This window comes from Schistosoma haematobium, chromosome 3 (genome assembly GCF_000699445.3).
Source record: "Schistosoma haematobium chromosome 3, whole genome shotgun sequence".
Classification (NCBI taxonomy): domain Eukaryota; kingdom Metazoa; phylum Platyhelminthes; class Trematoda; order Strigeidida; family Schistosomatidae; genus Schistosoma; species Schistosoma haematobium.
Window position 1 is genome coordinate 39829784 of NC_067198.1, and position 24397 is coordinate 39854180.

General features: G+C 32.9%; 1 protein-coding gene across 3 annotated transcripts in view; it reads left to right on the forward strand.

The window, feature by feature from the left end:
- MS3_00005772 (uncharacterized protein) overlaps nucleotides 1-24397 on the forward strand; it is a gene marked incomplete at both ends in the record, with an annotated part of 44725 nt that overhangs the window by 9922 nt on the left and 10406 nt on the right. For all 3 annotated transcript variants that reach the window (XM_051213851.1, XM_035730211.1, XM_051213852.1), the window contains 9 exons: nucleotides 1582-1746; nucleotides 3823-3990; nucleotides 7135-7313; nucleotides 9057-9162; nucleotides 12850-12993; nucleotides 14834-15127; nucleotides 16950-17287; nucleotides 20470-20686; nucleotides 22149-22288. In XM_051213851.1, coding sequence (XP_051069865.1) covers nucleotides 1582-1746; nucleotides 3823-3990; nucleotides 7135-7313; nucleotides 9057-9162; nucleotides 12850-12993; nucleotides 14834-15127; nucleotides 16950-17287; nucleotides 20470-20686; nucleotides 22149-22288 — 1751 coding nt within the window. The remainder of the gene's footprint in view (nucleotides 1-1581; nucleotides 1747-3822; nucleotides 3991-7134; nucleotides 7314-9056; nucleotides 9163-12849; nucleotides 12994-14833; nucleotides 15128-16949; nucleotides 17288-20469; nucleotides 20687-22148; nucleotides 22289-24397) is intronic.

Below are 24397 nucleotides of genomic sequence, written 5' to 3' on the forward strand. Positions count from 1 at the left end.
TTGTGTGATCATTGTTTGCATTTTTTCTCCTCTGATCATGAAGTTCTTAATCCTTTTTCTTACTAACTGATAGATTGGGTCTATTTTGACGTGTCTAGTTATTGATGTTTGGTTAAAATGCTAGGCTTCACGAATAAAACACTCATTTAAGAGAAAATAATACTTCCAACATCTTTAACCTACGAATATCATTCATCATCTCATTTTCTATTATGAACCTAAACATTTATAGACAAAGATGTCTTGTTTCTGTGGGCAGATAACTTTTCTTCTGCCTTAGTGATGAATTCTTTGGTGTTTTTATCTTATGTAATGATTCATCTGTCAAGTAAAAAATAAAAAATGTTAGTATGAATTACATGCTGTAATTAAATTGAATGTAGCAAGTACTTCACATAATATTAAGTCAAATATCATTATATTTGCCTTTCATTTAGGTTTAAAACAACTCATTTTACTTCATTTGATACTCACGGTTGTAAGATAATATCATGTTAATATTGAAGTAGCCAACCAGCGCTCAATCTCTGGAAAGATCTTACATAAGCACTAATAAAGATTGTTTAGCTATATCTAACCTGAATTTTATGTTTGATTATCCGAAGTAACTTGGTATATTCTCTATATACAAGTTGAATTATATGAGGATGTTACAGTTCCTTCACTAGTCTAAGACATTTATCAAGTGTTACTCTAGTTTTCATTATCTCCCTAGCTGACATTATGGTTCAAAGGTTAAAATCAATATTAAATTAATGGCTCAATTTCGTGAATTGGTTGAAGTTAGACATTTACACTACTAAATGTCGGCTTAGTGGTTTAGGGGTTAAGCGATCACCCGAGAGACTGATCGGTCCTGAGTACAAATCTTGCGAGGCAAGATCATGGATGTGCACTGCTGAGGAGTCTCACAATAGAACGAGACGGTCACCAAGTGCTTCCAGGTTTTCCATGGTGGTCTATCTTCAATTGGATCATGAAGTCAACTATTAAATTAGTATTTATTTACTCTTTCTATCTTTGTATCAAATTTCAACCTTTTTCATAATAAATTTTTTAATTAAGTAATATATTTTTATTTCAAAGGTTGAAATCATGAGTCAATTGAAGCTATACCACCATGGAAAACCTGGAAGCACTGGACGGCCATTTCGCCCTAGTGCGGGACTCCTCAGCAGCGCGCATCTACGATCCCGCCCCCCGCGGGACTCGAACCCAGGATCTACCGGCTTCGCGCGCGAGCACTTAATCACTAGACCATTGAGCCGGCAACCAACGGTGTTAATGTCTAACTTCAACCAATCCACGAAGTTGCGTCACCGAACACCATTTTCTTCAGTGAGCTGATATCTCACAACAGACCTGGTTGAACTCCACTCCCGTGGAGGGGGCGGGATCGTGGATGCGCACTGCTTAGGAGTCCCATACTAGGACGAAACGGCCGTCCAGTGCTTCCAGGTTTTCCATGGTGGTATAGCTTCAATTGACTCATGATTTCAACTTGTGAAATTTCCTAAAATCTCCACAATACTCATTCTGATAATTTTATTTTATTTTAATTTAATATTTTATTTCAATTAGAGTATTGCATTAATTAGAGAAAAAGAACAATCTACACAATATCGATTAAAATATGAATCAGTTGAAGCTGCACGTTTTGAATTAAGTCAACAACTTCAATTAACTTCATCTGAATATGATGCAGATAAGAGATTTTATCAAAAACAAATTAAACAATTAGAAGAAGTAAATTTCAAATGAATTGATATAAGCATGAAATAATATTGAATAATAATATTAAATAATTATCATTTCATTGTATTAATGAAATATGATATCTGGTTAGATTATAGTGTACCGACTATTCACAACCTATTTATATTTAATAATTCTTTAGCAATGCGCATCCACGACCCCCGCACGTGGGACTCGGACCCAGGACGATGTAGAATTCTCAGCAAAAAGTATTTCAACAAGTTATCTTTTCTTATTTCTTGATCAATTCTTGCGATAAATATTGAGTGATCGCCAGTTAGAGAAGTTAGCAGTTCAGGAATCGACATTTGAATTAGGTACATTCTTTTCGATGTCTATTGCTAGCATCCACGGTGTCTTTGATTGGGCCCTTCTGTAACTTGTACCGCGAAATATCGTAAACTTGTCACAAACGCTTCTGAATAGATTATAAGACTAATGGGCATAATGATGTGTTACAACAAACAAGAAAGCAGATAATTTGTTAAAATATCCAGATGGTAGGAACAGGTAGCCCAGATATTCAAACAGACCGCCTAGAAATCAATATTGCGCTACCGTCCACCATTGTCTTTAGTGAATAACTGCCTCACAACAGACACGGCCATCCAGTACTTCCAGGCTTTTAATGGTTGTCTAGCACTCATTTATTCATGATATCAACCTAAACTCAACAATCTCCACAACGCTATACTGATAATAATTCTTGTTTATAAACATTTGTATCTATTCGAAAGTAGTTAAAAATGTACATGATAGTTTAAACTTTGAATAAAGTATCTTAAAATCAAAGACATAAAAAGACAGGAATACAAATAGAATGAAATGACTAGAATAGCTAAAATAGCAATTCCCTCATAGAATTGATTGAAAATCTCAAACAAAATGAACTGTAAAGAAGGAACTACTAATTACTGAGAGTACAGATCAGTTTAAATGGGGCAAACATTGAAAACCAGGAAACGCTAGTTAGATATTTCATTCTAGTATTGAACTTCCTAGAAGTATCCATTCACAACTCCACCGAAGATCGAACCCAGGACCTTCAGGTCTCGTGACAGTAGCCTTACCTTTAGACCACCGAGCCGCTACCCAATGATTTATATACCTAAATTCAATCCTGTAATTACATTTAACACTCTACATAAACTACAATACTGAAAACTACTAGTTACTTCGTTGTGAACAGATTATGGAATCGAAACATATCGTTTATAGTCAACATGTTCAAATAAGACAGTATAACAGGCCCCATAATTAATAATTAACAAAGTGAATTGAGATTAGAAAACAACCAATACTTCTCAATTCTTCACTACTATATTAACGAATATGTTTCACCTTAATAGCATCAATGTAATATTTATGGTTTAGTAACTAATTTACCAATCCGTTCTTATCAGTTTCGAAAAAATATAAAAATTCTAATAGTTATTACATAACTAACTAAGAACAGTAGAAATTTAGTACTATGGTTATTGCAATAAATTAAAGGTCATATTTATAAATATTTATATCGTGGATGCGCACTGCTGAAAAGTGTAAAAACAGAATGAAACGGCCGTCCAGTGCTTCTAGGTTTTCCATGGTAGTCTAGCTTCAACTGACTCATGATCTCGACCATTTAAATTAATACGATATCCACAAAACATATGCTCACTAATGACTGACTTCAAGAGGCATTTCCTGGAGTTCTAGTTAGAAGTGACCAGTGGAGTTCAACCAGGTCTGTTGTGAGATAGTAACCCACTGATGACAATGGTGGATGTGTCACTCGAATTCGTGGATTAGTTGAAGTTAGACATTAACACTGTTGGATACCGACTCAATGGTCTAGTGGTTAAGCGCTCGCGCTCGTGATTGATAGGTTCTGGGTTCGAGTCCCATGGGGCGAGATCACGGATGAACACTGCTGAGGAGCCCTGCAATAGGACGAAACGGCCATCCAGTGCTTGCGGGTTTTCCATGGCGGTTTAGCTTTAATTGAATGATGATCCTAACCATTGAAATTACTATTATATCCACAAAAACCCTTCTGATATGAAATATTTATATATTGAATTATAGGAAATTCAAGAACGTATCAATAAGGCAAATGATATTAAATATGTTAATGAACAATTACAAAATGAAATACTAAATTTTAAAAGTCAAATAAATTCCCTTAAAGAGGAATTAAAACAAAAAGAATATGAAATGAATATGATTGGTCAGTGTTATGATCAGAAAATAAAGGTAAGTTTTATTTTGTCACTGATATTAATGAAATTAATTGAGATTTCTGAACAGCTAACTTCTCTAACTGGCGATCACTCAATATTTATCACAAGAATTGATTAAGAAAGAAGAAAAGGCAACTTGTTGAAGTACTTTGTACTGAGAATTCCATATTGTACCAAAAAATATAATATTGAATAAAGCCACTAATAATAATGAATGAATGAAATAACTGTTCTTAGTTAATCACTAAGCAACTTTCTTAGATGGAAAGTTTATTGAAAAGAAAATGGTAATACTGTAAATTGTAAAACAAATTTTACAAAATACATTTTGTTTACAAGTTACTCTCATTGTAAATTGAGAAAAACAACAACAGATAAACTTGTCTTGATAGACAAAAATTGTCTATCTTCTCAATTCTTATGATGAATTAATACAGATTTTAAGAGTCTTCATACAGTCCTTGGTTAGCGTTAGATAATTACGGTAAGGATTAGGAGTTAGGGTTAATATTATGAATTAATATTAGCTATAGATGTATACATGTTGAACAGAAATACTGTCAGATTAGTTATTCTGTAAAATATAGTCCTACTAGGTTAAAGTTTGTTCCTGGTTAAGATTTAAGGATATTGCTGATTGGCTTGTTACATACAATCTAAAGAGACAGGATTAAGCGTTTTATACGTTTGACATTATTATTTTTGTTCCATGCTTCCAAAAAGTAATTTTTTGCTATCATTTTAAACATTTTGAGCGGTATTTCTCACAGGTGGATTAGTGCTACATTAGTAATCAAAGTTCAACTATGTTAGCTGTAAGGGTTGTAGTTGCCTAATATCGAGTGAATCGATTGAAGTTAAAAATGGTTTGAAGGTTGAGAGCTCTCTACAAGATCCATAGATCTTATATTTGGTCTTTAATGAGGGGGGGTAGGGTTGTGGAAATGTATTAAATTAGTTTAAAATTTCCCCATTTACACCATGCATGTAATTTTTCTAGAACTAAACAAACTCCTCATATTAACATTTCCGTTTGCTTGTTTTTTTTTCTATTTACTGTTATTCAAACACAAAAGTAACCAACCATTAAATATTTATATTGTGTTTTTTATTAGTGTAAAATTAAATTAACAATTTGGTTACGTGGAGGGTAAAATAAATAAATAAATAAAAAGAGCAGATTAAAATATGTAAATGTAGAATATAAAAGAAACAACTATACGGAGTTACATGAGTTACATGTGTATTGTTTTTTTTCCAGTGAAATGCATATTTTAATAGTATAGAATAACAATATAGATAAATTATGCGTTACTATGGCATTTTGAAGAAACTAAGGTCAATCTATACATATGACATGTGATCTTTAAAGTGATAGAAAATGGAAAGTATCAACATTATTTTAATCAAAATAAGATCAATAAAAGAAAATTTTTTTAAAGCCATTATTAAAACATGAAGTCTTAGATGCAGGCACATTCAGCTGACGAGTCCTAAATAGGACGAAACGTGCGTCAAACTGGATTCCACTGCTAAATACTATCCATCTTTGTATGTAATGCTTGTGAATTAAGGCTATATCGATGCAATACAAATAGTATGCACATATGCCAATAAGAGACTGGTCAATTGCAGTTCTAAATATCAATGGGAAGATTCAAGCAAACGATACTAAATGAATTTAATTTTATTCATAATTTAGAATAAGGAAAACATAATTAACCTTCAAAATAAATAAATTTCCTTATCTTATTAGTCTGTTTGTTAATTGGTTAAAGGTAACTAATGTTAAAGCTTTAAAACTACATTAAGTGCCAGTTTGTACTTATTACCCCCAAATGCCCTGGTATGGCCGAGAGTGTGGTGGGTTCACCCTCTCTCTCGAAATGCTCTCACACGGCCACGCGTATACAGCCCCTGCCAGGGAAGTCCTACTCATTGCCTTCTCGTGGCGGGGGTGTTGTTCACGAAAATGAGAGGACGAAAAGCGAATGTCCGGCGCTTTAACCGGATCCCAAACCAATGGTGCACATGGGCTCCAGTATCCTGCGGGAACAAATGGCGTATGAACCAATCGCCGGTCACCGGCTACCATGGGACTACATCTCCCCACGATATTCCACTGCCTTGTGGGTCAGACCTTTAGGTCGAAGACTCCGGGTGTGGCCCCCTAAGAAAACCACCCGCTTCGGTTTGGGCACCCGAGCAGTATCACAGTCCTCACACACACAAATATGGTGTGGCGCATATATATTTGGTGCCTTCTTGTACCGATATTTATGTGTGGAAATCATAATAGTAATAATTGTACTTATCAATAATGAAAAACACGATTTCCTATGGATTGAAATCTATTTCAGTCCATATAACAGTTAGATCTGGAAGCCTCTTTAAGAGGTAATTTATCATCTCGTAAATGATAACGTAAGTAAATACTAACGTCTACCAGGAAGCACGAAACCTATACTCAGAACCTCCTGCCAATTAATTCAACCAAGTAGCATAAGATATACTGATTTCTAATATCGAGTCATTTAACCTTGTAACCAAATTACAATTATAACTGAAGAAATTAATCCACATTAGTAACATTCAAGTATATAAGATATATTTAGTGTGGGTTAGATAACTGATGTTAGTTGACATGGAACTTTAGACACTGATCTCGGGTTATTTGGTACTCGTCAGCTCGTCGGTTTATTTATATTTATACTAAAATTTCTCAAATGCTATACTGTAGTCGCTGGTTTTAGGACAAAAGAAATTTTATGTAAAATGCTGATTATGGGATTTTTATAAACTTCTAATGAAATAGCACATTTTAATTCTATTCTGGATATCTAGTAATCTTAAATCTCGAGAGCTGCTAACTGAATGTACTTACATTTCAGTGGTAGTGCACACATTAAAATTGGGACCTAGTACACCATTGCTTTATCCAGTCAATCATTGAGCCATAATGACCACTTACTTGTTCGATGAGTATCACATTTATTCCATACCAATTGCTTTCTGCTTCCGTTCTTTCCTCTTCTATCTTTTCAACCTTCTGCTGCCAGGCATCCTGTTCCTAATTGATGTTATCTACCACTTATGTCAACATAAGTAGCACACACCACACTGACACTAATTTTTCGAATACTATTTCTTTTATCAGGAAGAAAATGAACAACATCAATTAGAAATTGTAAAATTACAAAGAGAAATAACCGACCTATCAGATAGAACTTCGAAAGCATCTACAAAATCTGAATATGAAATTGATACATTAAATACACATTTAAGGATAAGTCAAAATAAAATTCATGATTTATTATGTGAAAAAGAATATCTCTGGTAAGTAATTAAGTCCCATTTTCATACATTTTTCGAAATTCTTTGATACTGCATTATCAGTTCGATTTTGTTTGGTATAGTATACTGGGTTATATTGATCAATGATTGAGTATACTGCGCGGCAGTTCGTTCTGTTTTACTTTACGGCTGCGAAACGTGGCCATTAAGAGTTGAAGATACTCGTAAGCTACTGGTATTTGACCATAGATGCCTTAAAAGTATTTCTGGGATCTGCTGGAATCATTGGGTAAGTAATAGCGAGGTTAGACGCAGGGTATTAGGGAATGATGGTAAATCAGTTGATGAGGTTGTGAATCTTCATCGACTGAGATGGTTGGGCCACATGTTACGTATGCCTGAACACCGATAATCAAGATGAGCAATGCTAACCGGTGTAGGGGATGGTTGGAAGAAAGTTAGGGGCAGCCAAACCAAAACGTGGCATCAGTGCTTGAAGACATGTTGTTAGATGCGGACTACTTGGTTGGGGTTCGCGTGAGTATCGTAACCAATGTTTGGAGACTCTTGGTGACATGGCTCAAAATCGACCACAACGGCGTAGGTGTATACATTCTTTGACTTCCCTTAACCTATGACATTACAATCGCTTCATATCTTTCTACGAACTAATTATTTCTTCCTGTACTATGTCCTTATATTCAATGTTTCTTTTATATATTACCACCACTGAATTAGTTACTTCTATAAATTCGGTGTTGATATTGCTGTGCTAATGCGGTATGATAACTTGGACCGATGCATATATGTTCCTGGTCCTTCGCTGTAGCTGACTGACTGATCGAATTCGGTTACTGAATTAGAAGCTTCAGAACCACACGATGTTTTATTTGTTTCTTGAAATGATTTGAAGAATTTGATGGAAGAGAAAAATGTAACTGATACTGATTAAATTTAAGTTAAAATCATGTATTGAAAAACATCTAAGGGATTATTTTATTATGAACTTTTAGGGGAAATTTTTATAACTTGTGGGTGGTTTTTTGTTATAGATTGAATGTCTTCTGGTGAGGAAACAATTTTTCGATCTTATGAGATCATTCTATACTAGCTCAAATTTGATTAAAGTTTGTAAAATATAGTTACATTTTAACTGACAATTAAACATTTATCAGAAGACATTTATAACATATTGAATATGGTATAAAATAAACGTAGGTCACTTTCATATAGAAGACAATGGTCACTCAGTTAACTAGTTACTTCTTGAAGGTACAAATCAGTATAATCTTATTTCTGTCAACTAAACAGAGCTTTCTAGGCACTTTCAAGTGAAACAAATGTATCTCATAAATCTTTATTCATCATCCAATTATCGTGAGTACAATCTAGCAAGGTTATTGTGGTGCATGATACTTATACTGACAGATATAAGTAGTATGTAGCAACAACCGGAAGGAAAATTCTTGCCAGAAGAAGATTGAGATAAAGAGAACAGGAAGGAAATAGGACAGTAATCATAATAATAACAGAATTAGAAGAATTGTGTAGTGTGTAAAGGACAACTGAAGGAAGATATAACATTACCTGAATTAATAAATTGGTTTACCCCACCTGAGTTCTCGTTTACAACACAATTATAAATAATTTTTATGCTGATAGGCATATATTTAGCAGTTCACATACTTTTCACAATGAATTCAATTACAAAAGATTAGTTACCCATACAGATCTACTACTGATTTCATTTATTTGTGTATTTATTTTTTCCATCACATTATTCAGTAAACAACTTCAAGATATTACTCATAAATTAAATATTAGTAGTCAAGAAAAAGAAGAACTACAAAAGAAAATGGATAGTGAGTTATTGAAAACAAAACAAGAGAAGGTGGTTATTTCATATTTATTTTAATCATTGTCATTATTTTAAATGTAACAATTTATGATATCAGCTTAAAAAGTCACAATATTAGACAACTTTTCAATCTAGTATAAAACACTCACCGTCGGAGAATCTTATGATTAAGATGAAACAGCTTCTGGGTAATTGCCTTTATCGGTAGTTTAGTGAGAAGTCAAAGTTGATCTAGAAAATTTAATTTGTAGTTTTACTAGACATTTCAAACTCTCTGGTCATATATACATTTGGTAGTAACACTATCAAACTAAATGTAAGTGACCGATTGTTTCAAATATTACTCCTTTTTTAGTGATCTCTTTTTAACTGCTATCATATCACAATGAAAATAATACCCAATTTATTTAAATTGCTTAACAGTCAAATATAAAGTTTATTTTCTACCTGAATTAGAACAAATTAGTGTGCAAATACCAAGATCCGAATAGGTTCTAGTGAAGATTTCCAGCTAACGTGTATTCTTTTAGTGATGTTGAGTTCTTTTAGTTAGATGCTTTAACTGCAGCGTTTTCACTGCCGTTTCGAACAACATCATCAACGTCGGTTTCATGTATACATGAAATTTTCAGCTATTCTATGAGCATTAAATCAGTTCGTTCTGGTAGCGTTATTTGTAATTAGAAATCTTCATTGCTTCTTATATTCAAATTGACAGTCTCGTTCAACTGATCTGTGATCATTTGATTAATTGACTTTTTTGGGGTATTTTTTAACAGGTCAGATTTATGTTGATATATCTATTGATAAACACAATTTTTTTTATGGTTTACGGGATCAGACAATTTGTTTGTAGAAAATTTCCAATAAGCCAATATATCTTTACACAATTTTCTTAACATTTACACTTAAATAAACCTTTGACTATTGTGCTTTACTATCATTACAGATTATCAGAATATTTGCAGATAATCTCGTTTAAAAGATCTTTAAGTAGAATTACTTGGATGATTCTCAATAAACTTAGACATTTTGATTGACAAGAAATTAATAATTTTCATAGTTGAAATCATGAGTCAATTGAAGCTAGATCAACATGGAAAACCTGTAAGCACTGGACGGCCGTTTCATCCTAGTATGGGACTCCTCAGTAGTGAGAATCAGCGATCCCGACCCCTGCGAGATTCTAGCAAGGTCTAGCTTCAATTGACTTATGATTTCAACTATTTAAACTACTAAAATCTTCACAAAACCCCTTCTGATAAGAAATTAACACCAAAATACATTTTAACAGATTAGATACAGATTACTATGAAAAGCTATAAAATTCCATGGTATCCAATAAATTTATCAGTAAAGTCATTATGTCAATAAATAAACTTGTTTATAGTTCATTCACTGGCACAAATATCGATTATTATTGTGTGAAATGCTTTTTACAGTTAAGAGATAATTTCATTATTGGGAACTATGGTAACGAAATCAACGAATATTGATTATAATTGTGAATGCGAATGCACAAATTAGTGTACAAACTCACAAACAAAAGTATATATTTATGTTATATTTATTCGAATAGTTAGTTTATAGTTATGAATGTAATAATGATATCTAAGGTAAACAAAAATGTTTTCAAAAGTTAGTTGTCAAACGATTCATTATTTTATGCAATAAATTCAAGTTATTTGATCACCTGATTTTTATGAGTCACTGATTGTCCTTTGAGTTTTTTTTCAGCTGAAAATTTCCAAAAATTAATGAAATACTACTAGTATTCAATTTTACTTCATGTTGAAAGCGTTCAGTAATATATAGTTAGGATTTTTTTTTAGCCGGTTATTCTGTGATGTGTGCTACTGATATTGGCAGATATAAGTAGTATGTATCATCAATCGAAAATGAAATACCTAGTGGTATAAGGTTAAGAAGATTAAATAAAAAAGAGAACAAGAACAAGAAATGATTGTTGTGGAAACAAAAGAACATTGAAGTCTGAGATGATTGACTGACATTTTGTAAATGAAGTATTTATTGTATGGTTCTCAGATTTTACTAAGATGTTCCATAATTTTGTGTTCAGATACATCCGATTATCCCCAATTGTGTTCTGGTTCACTACATTACAGTAAAATCAACTTTAGGTTTACAAGGGCCAAGTTCAAGCATTTAGCAGGTCATTTTCATAGCTTTATTTGCATTAGAATCTCGATTTCATTAAAACACAAAGATCTAAACGACAAATATACTTTTCAATAAATTCCTATTAAATTTCGATCGTTACGACTTGATATTAAAACGGATAAGTTTGGTTTACGGACATGAGATTACCTATTCATTTCAATAGCTGTGCAGTATTTAATAATTAGGAGCATTTTTCTATGCATTTCATAAGTGAGTGTTGCATGTAAGAGTACAATTCCTACTGGAGATTTCATTTCAAGTCCTAAACTTTCCCTTGATTTGTGTTTTTCTTCTAGCTTGTTGAGGTTGCTACACTGACAAGTTCCTAGTAAACAGAAATGAATAACTTCAGTTGGTTGAAATGAGATGTCCAGCGAAATAAACCCCTTCACTTTCTTATCTCTCAATTATTTCATAAAATTTTCATGCATTACATAATCTTCGGCCAAGAATTTGATCTAGCTAATTACATCAGTTCTTTCCCCTTACGATATTCATAGTGCGGCTGGCTTACAAACTCATTCTTGTGAATAAGAATATACTGGTCAGTTCAACATATATCGAAGCTAATAAGTTTATCTCAGAACAAAAAACTGAGTTATATGTAGAATCTAAAAGTGAAACAAAGTATTTATCTATGATATATATTAAGAATGACAACATAAGCAATGCATTTTACGCACCACAGTTCGTAAAATGTCCAAGGAGTTCACACAATCAGGAAACAACTTCTTCTTCACATAGTTATAAAGGAATAACTTGTAAGAAACATACGATGACTATCTGTGTCAAATTCAACTGTAGCAAGCAACAGAATAAAATGAGAACTATACATTTTGAATATGGAAATTGTTACACTTAAATAAATATTCAGTGAATATACAAAAGAATAATTATGATTTGTTAATAATATTGAAAAAATACTGTTGCGAGAATATACGAATTGAAAGTCACAGATTATGTAGATACTTAGAAACATCACAATACAATAAAATCAATGTTTCCGAAATGATTGATAATCTTCAGTTACTGAATTTTAATAAGTAATATAGTATAATACACAAAAAAAGAAACCGAACAAAAGTGAAACTGGTGCAATCTTCTTCAGGGAAGTAGTCGATTATTTCAGATAAAATTGAACATATTTAATTGATTAATTTCCTAGTGAAACTCGGAATAGTTTGCCTGGTGAAACTTTGAAATTGTTTAAATTTCAATCCCCGACATAATTTCTAAATTAAATGTCTTCCATATTCCCAAGACCTAATTCCTACAAAAATGTTCTTATAAATTAATATCAGTGATAGAATTTTACGTTCCATGATGTTTTACAAAACCCATCGTTTCGTAACGTTCATCTATGAGTACAGAATAGGCTGAGAGTTTTACCGTAGTATAAATTAACCTTCATCGGTTTTGATTCTTCTACACATTTTGATATGACACCCCATCCTTCAACTAATCACTTCAATTATAGATTTACACTTAAAAGTTTGATTAACATTTAAATGTGTAATACGTTTTTTTCAATTCATATAGGAAAGTGAATTCATGGAAATTCAAACAAATTTAAAAGATCATAAAAGTAAACTAAATGAAATCCAACTAAAATATGATACAGATATTGAAACATTGAAGAGGAATCATGAAGTAGAAATTGAAAAGTTAAAAATTGATTTGAAAGTTAGTCGAATAGTTATTATTTTCATTTAATTATATTGTATATTGATTATTTGAATTCTGTTGTAAGATAGTAACTCACTGATGACAATGGTGGAAGGTGGCGCAATTTCGTGGATCAGTTGAAGTTAGACATTAACATCGTTGAATGCCGGTCAGCTCAGTGGTTTAGAGGTTAGGTGTTTGCGCGCGAGACCGACAGGTCCTGAGTTCTAATCTGGGAAGGTGGGATTATGGATGCGTACTGATGAGGAGTCTTATACTAGGACGAAACGGCATTCAGTGCTTGCAGGTATTCCATGGTGGTCTAGCTTCAATTGACTCATGAATTCAACTATTAAATTAATATAATATCCACAAAACTCTTCTCTGATCATAACAAGACATTTGCCAACGAGAACTAATCAAAATCACGATCTCATGTGGGGAAATTCAAATAACTCACTTCAATCTAAGCTGTGTATTGCTGGCATTGCTTAAAAAGATGGTTATAGTTTCTTTATACTTCATACACTTATTTATTTCTGTACACATGAATTGATGGTAACGACTTAACATTTTTCAGAATTGTTTATCGTGTTAAAGTTTTCTAGGGCTTAATTGAATTGTAATTTAATAGTTGAGATTCCACGGGGCGGGATCGTGGATGCTCACTGCTGAAGAGTCGCACAATAAGACAAAACGGCCGTTCGATGCTTCCAGGTTTTCCATAGTGGTCTAGCTTCAATTGACTAATGATCTCAACTATTGAAATTACTATAACATCCACAAAAACCCCTTTCTGATTTTAAATTGTAATTGTTTGATTAATTAATCATTTAGTAATTAAGAATTGGTTTGCTTTATATGGGTAATTTTGCAGCTAGTGTGTGCAACTTTGCATATTTAACTAGTTCGTCTAATCAGATTGACAGACATCATTAAATGGACAAATTTTATTCGTCAGTAAATTCTTAAGCACAAAGAATAACTTAGAACGAGTTCTGTTAAAAGTTTCACTTAAGGATTTTAGTAATATTTACTTACTTACTTACTTACTTACTTACTTACTTACTTACTTACTTACTTACTTACTTACTTACTTACGCCTGTTACTCCCAATGGAGCACAGGCCGCCGACCAGCATTCTCCAACCCACTCTGTCCTGGGCCTTCTTTTCTAATTCCATCAAATTCTTGTTCATTTTTCTCATGTCTATCTCCATTTACCGGCGTGATGTGTTCTTCGGTCGTCCTCTTTTCCTTCGGCCCTCAGGATTCCATGTGAGGGCTTGTCTTGTGACGCAGTTCGGTGCTTTCCTCAGTATGTGTCCTATCCACTTCCAGCGCTTCTTCCTGATTTCTTCCTCCGCTGGGATCTGGTTCGTTCTTTACCACAGTAGGTTGTTGATAACAGTGTTCGGCCAACGGATCTGAATTATTCTGCGTAGACAACTGTTAATAAACACCTGTGTCTTGTGGATGATGGCTTCCGTAGTCCTCCGGGTTTCCGATCTATACAGTAGAACTGTTTTGACATTTGTATTGAAAATCCTGACCTTGGTGTTGGTTGATAGTTGTTTTGGGTTGCAGATGTTCTTCAGTTGTAAATATACTGCTCTTGCTTTACCGATCGGCGCCTTCACATCTGCATCAGACCCACCATGTTCATCAATGATGCTGCCCAAATATGTAAAGGTTTTTACATTTTCCAAATCTTCTCCATCAATTGTGACTGGATTGGTTTTAGGTAATCTTTAGTTATACATTATTCAATATACTGTAGGATATATGTATATGCGTATTTTCTGAAATGATTGTATTAACAATGCTTTATTTTTAATTCCCTATTGCTTAATAAATAGGGAAATGAATCTTTGAACAATCAACTTAAGTGTTATATCAATACATTGGAAAATTGTATTTATAATTCAACACAACAGAAACAATTCTGTAATGAACAAATACAAACTGATATATGCTTAAAACCAATAGGATCAAATGAAGAGAGTCAAAAATCAAACAATTTGAAAGATATTTCTTCTGAGCCTAAGGTCCCGTCGACTAACTTCCCGATTGTTAATATGAATAACAATTCGAATTTGAAATATTTAACGAGTGTTAATAAATCTACAGAGACTAGTCCTGCATATTTAGATGTAAGTTACATGTTTATTTAATAAGTTATACTGTTAAAAATTGTACATATTTTAATGTTGTATTCGGTCGTCTGAGCTCAAAGGTTTAAGTTCAAAGCATTTCGTGGTCGTTCCGGTCAACATCATCAGCACTTCTCAGAGGACAAACAATACAATCAAAAAACATCCATATGATCTATAAATCATCTCCATGATCCATATTTATTGTATTTATTAAAATATTCACTTGTAGATAGATTTTTAAACAAAATGATGGCTCAGGTGAATTCTTTCAGTAGTGTTATGTCCTTTGAGAAAGATGGATTGATATCTAGGTTTTCATTATCATCCTGCCCAACATTTTCAGTGTCTAATTCATGTAAAAGTGAGCTTTCCAGTTATTTCACGAGTATTACATAAATTCATTCTGATGACCTTATTTGTAGTCGGCCTCCTACATAGATTTTATTGTCCTTATTCACCAATCTACTGACGCTGACTATCTTTGCTGGTCGACCTCTAGTTTTGGATTGGAGAAACTCTAAGAATGTTATGAGATTTCTAGTAGGTTGACATTTAGAATAGTTAGCAATCCATAGATACAAAGACATAGATTCAATCTATGAACCTTTACGGAAGAGGCTTATCAGTCACAAGGACAGAGATTGACCAACAAAGACAATCAACGAGAACACAAGTACAAATAAAGCTAACAAAAACTACAAATACAGCCGATTACAACAAAAATGTTATCAGAATAAACTAATACAACACCTATAGAACGACTAGAAAGCCCACTTCTATATTTAGTAGGCACTGAATATGTTAGGCAGAATGATAATATAACATCATCAGACCAGATCACTGTCAAGTAATGTTAAATTTGGAAATGTACTAATGTAAGTTCATGAGTAATTAGTAAAACCAAAGGACTGGAAGAAAAAGTGGTGTAATATTTAAAGTAAATGAATCTTTCTTTCATAATGTATTGATTTACAGTCCCATATAAATACTAATGATAATCATTTTTCTCAAATAATTAAATCATATTCACTATTTAACGCTAGCAAGATTTTGTTCATATAAACTGAAAGAACCGACTGTGTATCTCAGACAAATAACATTTTGGCTGGTTATTTTTTCTTAAAATAGTTTTCGTTTCAGGTTTAAAGATTATAACTTGTTCTAAACAATGGTTGGCAATCATATCTATAATATGCATTTGTTACCTATGATACATCATTGCTAAGCTAATAAATAAATTAGTTTGTAAAAAAGATTATAGTCATTTTTATTTTTAGAATATAATATTTATTCAATCCTGATTGTTATATACAACGACGCGAGTCAAAATCAAGCGAAAATATTACCTTATTTTCTAATCAATCTTGAACAGCTAAAAACTAAAAGTGATAGCCTTTCGGTTTAGTTTTCCATTCTATAAATCATTAGGCATGTATAAGAAATTGACAAGATGAATATCCTGGAGTTCTAGTGAGAAGCGGTGACCAGTGGAGTTCAACCAGGTCTGTTGTGAGATATCAGCTCACTGATGACATTGACGTACGATGGAGCGATTTCGTGAATTAGTTAAAGTTAGACATTAACACCGTTGGATGCCAGCCAGCTCAGTGGTCTAGAAGTTAAGCGTTTGCGCACGAGACTGATAGATTCTTCATTTGAATCTGGCGAGGCTAGATCATAGATGCGCACTGCTGAGGAGTCTTATACTAGGACGAAACGGTCGTCTAGTGCTTACAGGTTTTTCCTTGACGGTCTAGCTTCAATTGGCTCACGATCTCAACTATTAAAGTTATAATAATTGTTATTTGTTATTTTCTAGTCAATTATGAATAATAAAAATGTACAATTGTCAAAACATAAAGATTATCAACAGCTTATTGATAATTATGAAAATAAATTATCACATTTACACTTTTGTTTACATCAATTACATCATGATTATGATTCATTAATTCATTTATTTAATAATACTATTTATGGAATAATTAAATTTGGTAATCGAGAATGTAATCGTTTTAGTAAATTATTAAATATATCTAATCAAGAAATTGAAATTCCTTCATCATTATTACATTTAAAATTATTTCATCCATTGAAAACATTGAATCAAAATGGAAGAATTTCAAATTTAACTGAGAATACTTTAATTATCAAGAGGTAATTATTATTATTGTTACTTTTTCTATTTTGAGTTCAAAGGGTCCTTTTTTTATTCTTAAAACTATTGCAACTAGAAATTGTTGGATGCCAGCTCAGTGATCTAGAGTATAAGCGTTCGAGCACGAGATCGGTAGGCCCTGGGTTCGAATCCCGTGAGCGGGATCGTGGATGCGCACTACTGAGAAGTTCCCTAATAGAACGAAACGGCCATCCAGTGATTCCAGGTTTTTTAATCGTTGTCTATGATCAATCGATTCATGATCTTAATCAAAAACTTAATAATCTCCACAACCCCATACTGATAAAAATTGTTAGAAGCTCTCAAAAATTCTTTGGTAAAGTCTCCAGAATCAGGAAGAAGGTTAAAAATGTTTCTCTTAATCAGAATAAACTAGAAACACTCCAGAAGCATCCAGCAAAACTACGGGTTATGTAACACAATTTGATCGAATAATTATGTACTTTGTCAATAAATTTGATGTAATTTTAAAAGTATCTAGAAGGTCAAGGCCACTTCTTTAACCAATAAACAAGCTTGTTTTTTGTACGCAAATTAAAGTATATTATTAATTATTCGTGCAGTTTATTCGTTAAACAATAAGACTGTTTTACAGAATAGATGTATTGTGTCAAGTAGTAGAAAACGAAATATGGTTTTTGTTTTGTTTTAGAGCTCATCATAGGAATGTAACTGTATCCCACTCCTGACTAGTATATTGAAACTAAAACCTAGTAGCTCACTCTCAAAATGTTAGCTCATAATTCACTGAACTACTGAGTCCATATACCTATTTAATAGTTCATCCTGCATGATATTTCTTATCAAAATTCAATCTTGAATATTGTCAACAAAATAATCCAAACTTTCTAACAAATAAGACTTATTAGTTGAATTCATGAGTCAATTGAAGCTAGATCATCATGGGAAACCTGGAAGCACTGGACGAGCGTTTCTTCCTAGTATGGGACTCCTCGGAAGTGCGCATCCATGATCCCACTTCGCCAGATACGAACCCAGTACCTATCAGTCTTGCGCGCGACTTTGTTCTAGTTCAAAACTAATATTTTAATTGAATGATTTGTAGAATTTATTTAAATTTGATAATAATTTCGTCATGAACTGCTATCAGCTGAAAAATAATTGAAAATACAATAAGCTACTTGTTTCATAGGCAGTATAGACCATTGAGTTTATACTATATGGTTTTCCTTTTCACTAACAGCTAACTTATGATATATTTTTATGATATCAATGATAGCTACTTTAGTTCTGAAGTGATTAAAGTCCAATCAGTAATAATTTTTTATCAGAACTTTGAGAAATGCAGTTCACAACTACTTACCATTGAACAAATAATAATTGTTGATTTATATGGGTTAAAGATCTTAGTTTATTTCTAAACTAGTACTCCTGAAAGTTCAAAATAGGCTAGAAAGAAACACAATAAAAACACCAGAAATTTAGACAATTATTCTGTTCTAGTTTGAAATTTGTCAGAAATTTCGAGACCTAAAATCCCTGAATTCAAACAAGTATAGAATTAAGCGTGTGCACTGCTGCACCAATGGGAGACACAACCAAAACAAAGAAGTAAACAATGATAAATTTAAGGTCAACAAGAACCAATCAACATCGAGGTGCACAGAACAAGCTGTGAAACACATATGGAGAAATTCGAACACTTCACTTCTATCTGAAGTTTGTGCTGATGATGTCGTTCAGAAGAACGATGAAAGCTCCACGACCAAACCATCCAGCTCAGAGAACAAAACTCCACCAAAAGTGTATATGTGTTTTAACTTTATCACGGATTCATCAATAATGTACATTCGATACCTTAAAGTTGATAGAACAATTGACCGTTTTGTTTAGTAGGTAGTGCATTAAGTTTAGGCTCCATTTAGTCTAAATCTAATAATCTGCCTGTCTAATTCTAATCAACTAGTGATTGCTACGGGTGACCACTTCAACTTGAACATCGTTAACTAACATTATAATAAGCGTTCACGAGGATATATTAATTTTATCTTAGTCAGCCAGTCAGTCATAAATAAGCTGAAGACAATATGATTCGAAAAGTTTGTATGAATTAGTAGAATTAATAAGCATAAGATAATTTTGAAACTCGGTATTTGATTGAAGATCGAGAAGTAAATGGATCCGTGCCACTGTGAAGAATCCTGATCATTTCCATCTTAAATAGTTTTGTTATTACTTTTAAATATTTTAAATATCTAAATGGCTAGACTATTCTTACGTAATTAGAACGGGAATAAGGATATATTAATTTCTTATTAATTTATTTCGAACTTATAAATTTTAGTTATGTCTGTTATTAATTATGTATAATTCTAAGGTTGTATTAGTTACAAATTGATCTTAAGTGGAGTACTATTTAAAAACAAGGAAGAACTGAACAACTGTCTCATCCTTGTGTGAGACATTTGAACAGTACAACACACGACTCGTGGTGAACGCTTAACCACTGGAATTATAAATATAATCAGTATGTATTCAAGCACGAAGATGATCCAATCTCACTAATGACGACTACTTCACTTCCACTATATCCACAGAACTTCTTCAACTAAGTATTCATTTCGCTGACCCAGTTTAGACAATCACTGAAAACCTGGTATCACTAGTTAACTGTTTGGTCCTGGTATAAAACTTCTTAATAGTACTTATTCACGGTACCACCAAAGATTGTAGTTGATTCATGATCTCAATAACATTCAACAACCTCCATAAACTGGTAAATACATATTTCAATGGTTAAGATCATGAGTCAGTTGGAGCTAGACCACCATGGAAAAGCTGGAAGCACTGGGCGGCCGTTTCGTCCTATTGTGAGACTCCTCAGCAGTGCACACCCACGACCTCGCCGACTCAGTGGTCTAGTGGTTAAGTGCTCGCGCGAAAAACCAGTAAGCCCTGGGTTCGAATCCCACAAGGAGCGAGGTCGTAGATTTGCACTTCTGAGGAGTCTCATACTAGGACGAAACGGCCGTCCAGTGCTTCCAAGTTTTCCATGATGGTCTAACTTCAACTGACTCATGATCTTAACCATCGAAATTACTATAATATCCACAACAACCATCTGATATTAAATACATATTTGTTGATTATTACATCATTTAAAATTTATCTTATTTGTATTATTTTAATTCATTTTCAGTTGGATAAATCCATTGATAGATGTAATTGGTAAATTATCAGCATATTGTATAAGAATATGTGATTTAATTGAATCACAACAAGATCATTTAGAATGGCAATCAGAAAATGTTAATGAACTTCGTGATATAACTAGAAAACAAATTGAAATGCAAAATAAGCAATTAATAAAAACACGTAAAGCTAATTTGAATCGTTTAAGAAGTTGTTTAAAACAAGTTAGTTTGTACACTTTTAATATTTATGAGACTGTAATTTATGGACGACCTATGAGTGACGCTAAACTGACCTTCTGAATGTCCATCTACTAACTAGGACTTAATGAGAGTTGTAAACTAAGGTGAAGAATTCGAATTATGATTTACAGTCGATGATTAAGGTTAGGAATTAGATTTCGGATTTTCATCATGAACTGACATTAGCTATAATGCTGAAACTCTATATAGTCAAATGAATGAGTGAGTTTTGCTCCAAAATCTGAGACTTGTCATCCTACATCTAAATGATTATAGTCTCGCCATAAATATTTTATTTTATAATAATAAAAAACCATTTTCTTAGGACTGTTGAAACATTTTATATCTCATTGGTTTTGTGCTATATTCAATGAGATTCGTATGCTTTACGTATACTCTTTGCTTTGTTATAATTTTGTTTACTATGGACTAGAATAATTAGGACTTGGAAAGTTGCATGAACTTCCTTCTTCCCTCTAATTAGTTAGTTAAACAGTATTCTTAATATTTGATTCGCCCTTCTTAACTGTTTCTTACATTTAGATTCCCATTAGAGATTAAATTAGTTTCTGTTTTTTTTTCTTTCTCAACTCGTTACTACCTCTTTTCTCTATAGTGATGTGATTGTGACAGTCTAAACAGATATATCTTAAAGCCAAGTTGAACGTATATGACAGATTGATCACTTGTCATAAGATCAAGAGTTCATAGGTTCGACACTTAAATACATGGTCGTATACACCTGTGTATTACAAGATATATGTTAATTTAGATGATGTATAAATTGTTTTCAATTCAAAAAATGACTTTCACGATTACTTGATACTAGCTAAAAGAAGTATGACTGAAAAATTGTGATGGCTTTGCTTCGTTAATCAATCACCCTTGTAACCGTTATAATATAAATCTCAACGGTGTTTATAATCAGAAGACCATAAGAAACGGCAACTACAGTTTATTAGCGGATAGCACGAATCACAAAGCTATAAGCACACCGAACGAATTTAGATCAGAGAGATGAATATGTATATGCGAGCAAGTACAGACGCAAATTTATAGTCAAATCGAATCAACGTGCAATGAGGCAAGACAAAGGCTATTAATAGGAATCGAGCACATATAAACATGCGAAGTAGGATGAATTATCGAGTGATATTTAAGTAATCAACATTTTAGCTCAAATTTGTTATGTGTTCTAATGATCATAACGGTACAGAGAAATATGCGAATTGTTACTGTCCAAATAACATTATCTGTTAAGTAAGTTTAATAGAAGGGCCTAACCAAAATGAACCATAATCGAAATTGATTGTAGGATAGTTACTATCATCTCAATAGATTAAGGACCTGATAAATACTTCATAATACTCATATTTTAATAAATATTCAAAGTAAAATTCAATTGTTCTTTTGTTTTTTAATTTTACCCTCTATTTCTATTAAGAACCAGCATAATCCTTCATTAAATGAAGTAAATAGTATTTTATCAAAGGATCATTCGGATTCACATCCTATGGTATACACTAATGGTAATTCAGATAAAAATATTGGATCAAAACTTGATTATAATATGTCTACATTAAAGTTAGTATAAATTTCAATAATTTCCATTGAAATTTTATAATTTTTTTAATGAGGCCATAATTTATGGACAACCTATGAGTGACACTAAACTAACCTTGACGATGTCCATCTACGAACTAGGACTTAATGAAGGTTATAAACCAATGTGAGGAATTAGAATTATAATTTATAATTGATGGTTAGGGTTAAGAATTAGATTTCGAATTTTCATCACGAACTGACATGATATATATAATGCTAGAATGATATTTATCCAAATGTATGAATAAATTTCGCGCCAAAATTCAAGACCTGTTATCTTAAATCTGATTGGTTCGTCCATAAATTGTAGTCTCGCCCTTTATCAGTATGTATTCCGATTTCTATTCAATTCCGTGTTGGTTACTGTGTTGCATTTTTCTTTCAACTGCTAGTTTTGTTTGTGATGGTTTGGAAAGAAATTAAATAAATTTTTATTATATCTATGTGATACTCTATATTGATTTAATAATGTATTTCATATCTTGAATGTGTATATGGTCAGAAATAACAAATAGCAGTTGATTTGCCAAATAGCTAATGATATTCTATTCAGTTATTTTTTTCTATTGAATATTATAAAATAATAAGAACAAATGTAACAGATTAATAGGAATTCATTCAGTTATTTTTAGATTGTTATCAACTCTTAAGAACTTGGAAACATAACTTATAAACTAATTGGAGGTAATTAATTAAAAAGAAATTTTCAATGATCCATAAATCTCATTAATTCTAAGATAAGTGGATTTTCTAGAAGTAAAATGATAAGACTAAGTAGAAAGCAAAGATAATGGGTCTTGAGAAGGAGATTATGTAATTTCAATTGTAAAATACATTAACTGGCTAAGCAAAATGTGTTCTGATTGTTCTGTAGTGTAGTCCGGTGAGATCCATGCAGCTTTATGTATACGGTTGTGTGGAAATATTGTGCCTCTTATGACCAATTTGTTGAATGCACACAGATTTACAAAATTTTCCCCATTTTCGTTCCTCTCTCCCAGTCAATCCATCTCATCCCATGATATCTTCACATCTGGTAGTGTCTCTTCCGACTTTGGCGTTTAGATCTCCCATCAGAATAGTGAGGTCCTTTCTTGGGCACTTCTCCATGATTGACTGCAGCCGCTCGTAGAACTGATCTTTAATGTCGTCGTTACTATCATTGGTGGGTGCATAACACTGGATAATATTCATTGTAATTCCCTCCTTCTTTGTTTTTGAATGATGCTTTGATGATTCTGGATCCGTGAGGTTCCCCTCCTACAAGTGCATTTCGTGCTTCCTTGGACAGCACTAGAGCAACTCCCTGAGTGTGTGGCACATTTTCCTGTTCGTGACCGGAGTAAAGCAGCATCTCCTCCGTATCTAGCCTTTGTTGTTCAGCCTGGGTCCAAGTGGTTTCTCTGATTCTCAGTACTGCCAATTTGTATCTCCTCATTTCCGTTGCTATTTGACTGACCCTCCCGGTCTCCCACATTGTCCGGACGTTCCATGCACTCATAAAAATTGTCGCTCTGGTTGTTAGAAGGAGCATCAGCCTCGTGACGTCCTAAGGAGCTCGGCTTTCGGCATGAGGCGTCATAGTTCTTCTAAATGAAGACCTTCCAACTCCCAGGGTAGAGTTTAAATAGTTTGAATTATTTTTTCTGGTTAGCGTTTTTTAGCGAATTAGTTTTTCACGGGATGGGGCCGCTAACCCTATGTCCAACCCTCCTCCTTTAACCGGAAGAGCTACAGGCGGAGTTCTTCGTATATCCATAAAGGCTGAATGATAAAACTTTTGATTCTGTTGGGAAGATAAATACATCTTGATATTTGAAACGACTGCCAGGTATCGTTTCACCAAATAAAAATATTCGACATATTGACATCTTCACTCAGAAAGAACAAGAAGAAATCCACATGATGAAGTGTACAATAATTCTATAGTAATTAAAAGAAAAACGTGTAATCACAGATCTACTTCAAAAAAACACTTTCTATCAAAGGTGTACCGTTAATAATAATAACCTTATAAAGAAAATTATCACCATATATACACATATATATACTTGTACTTATTGACTAATAATAATCGATTTGAAATGG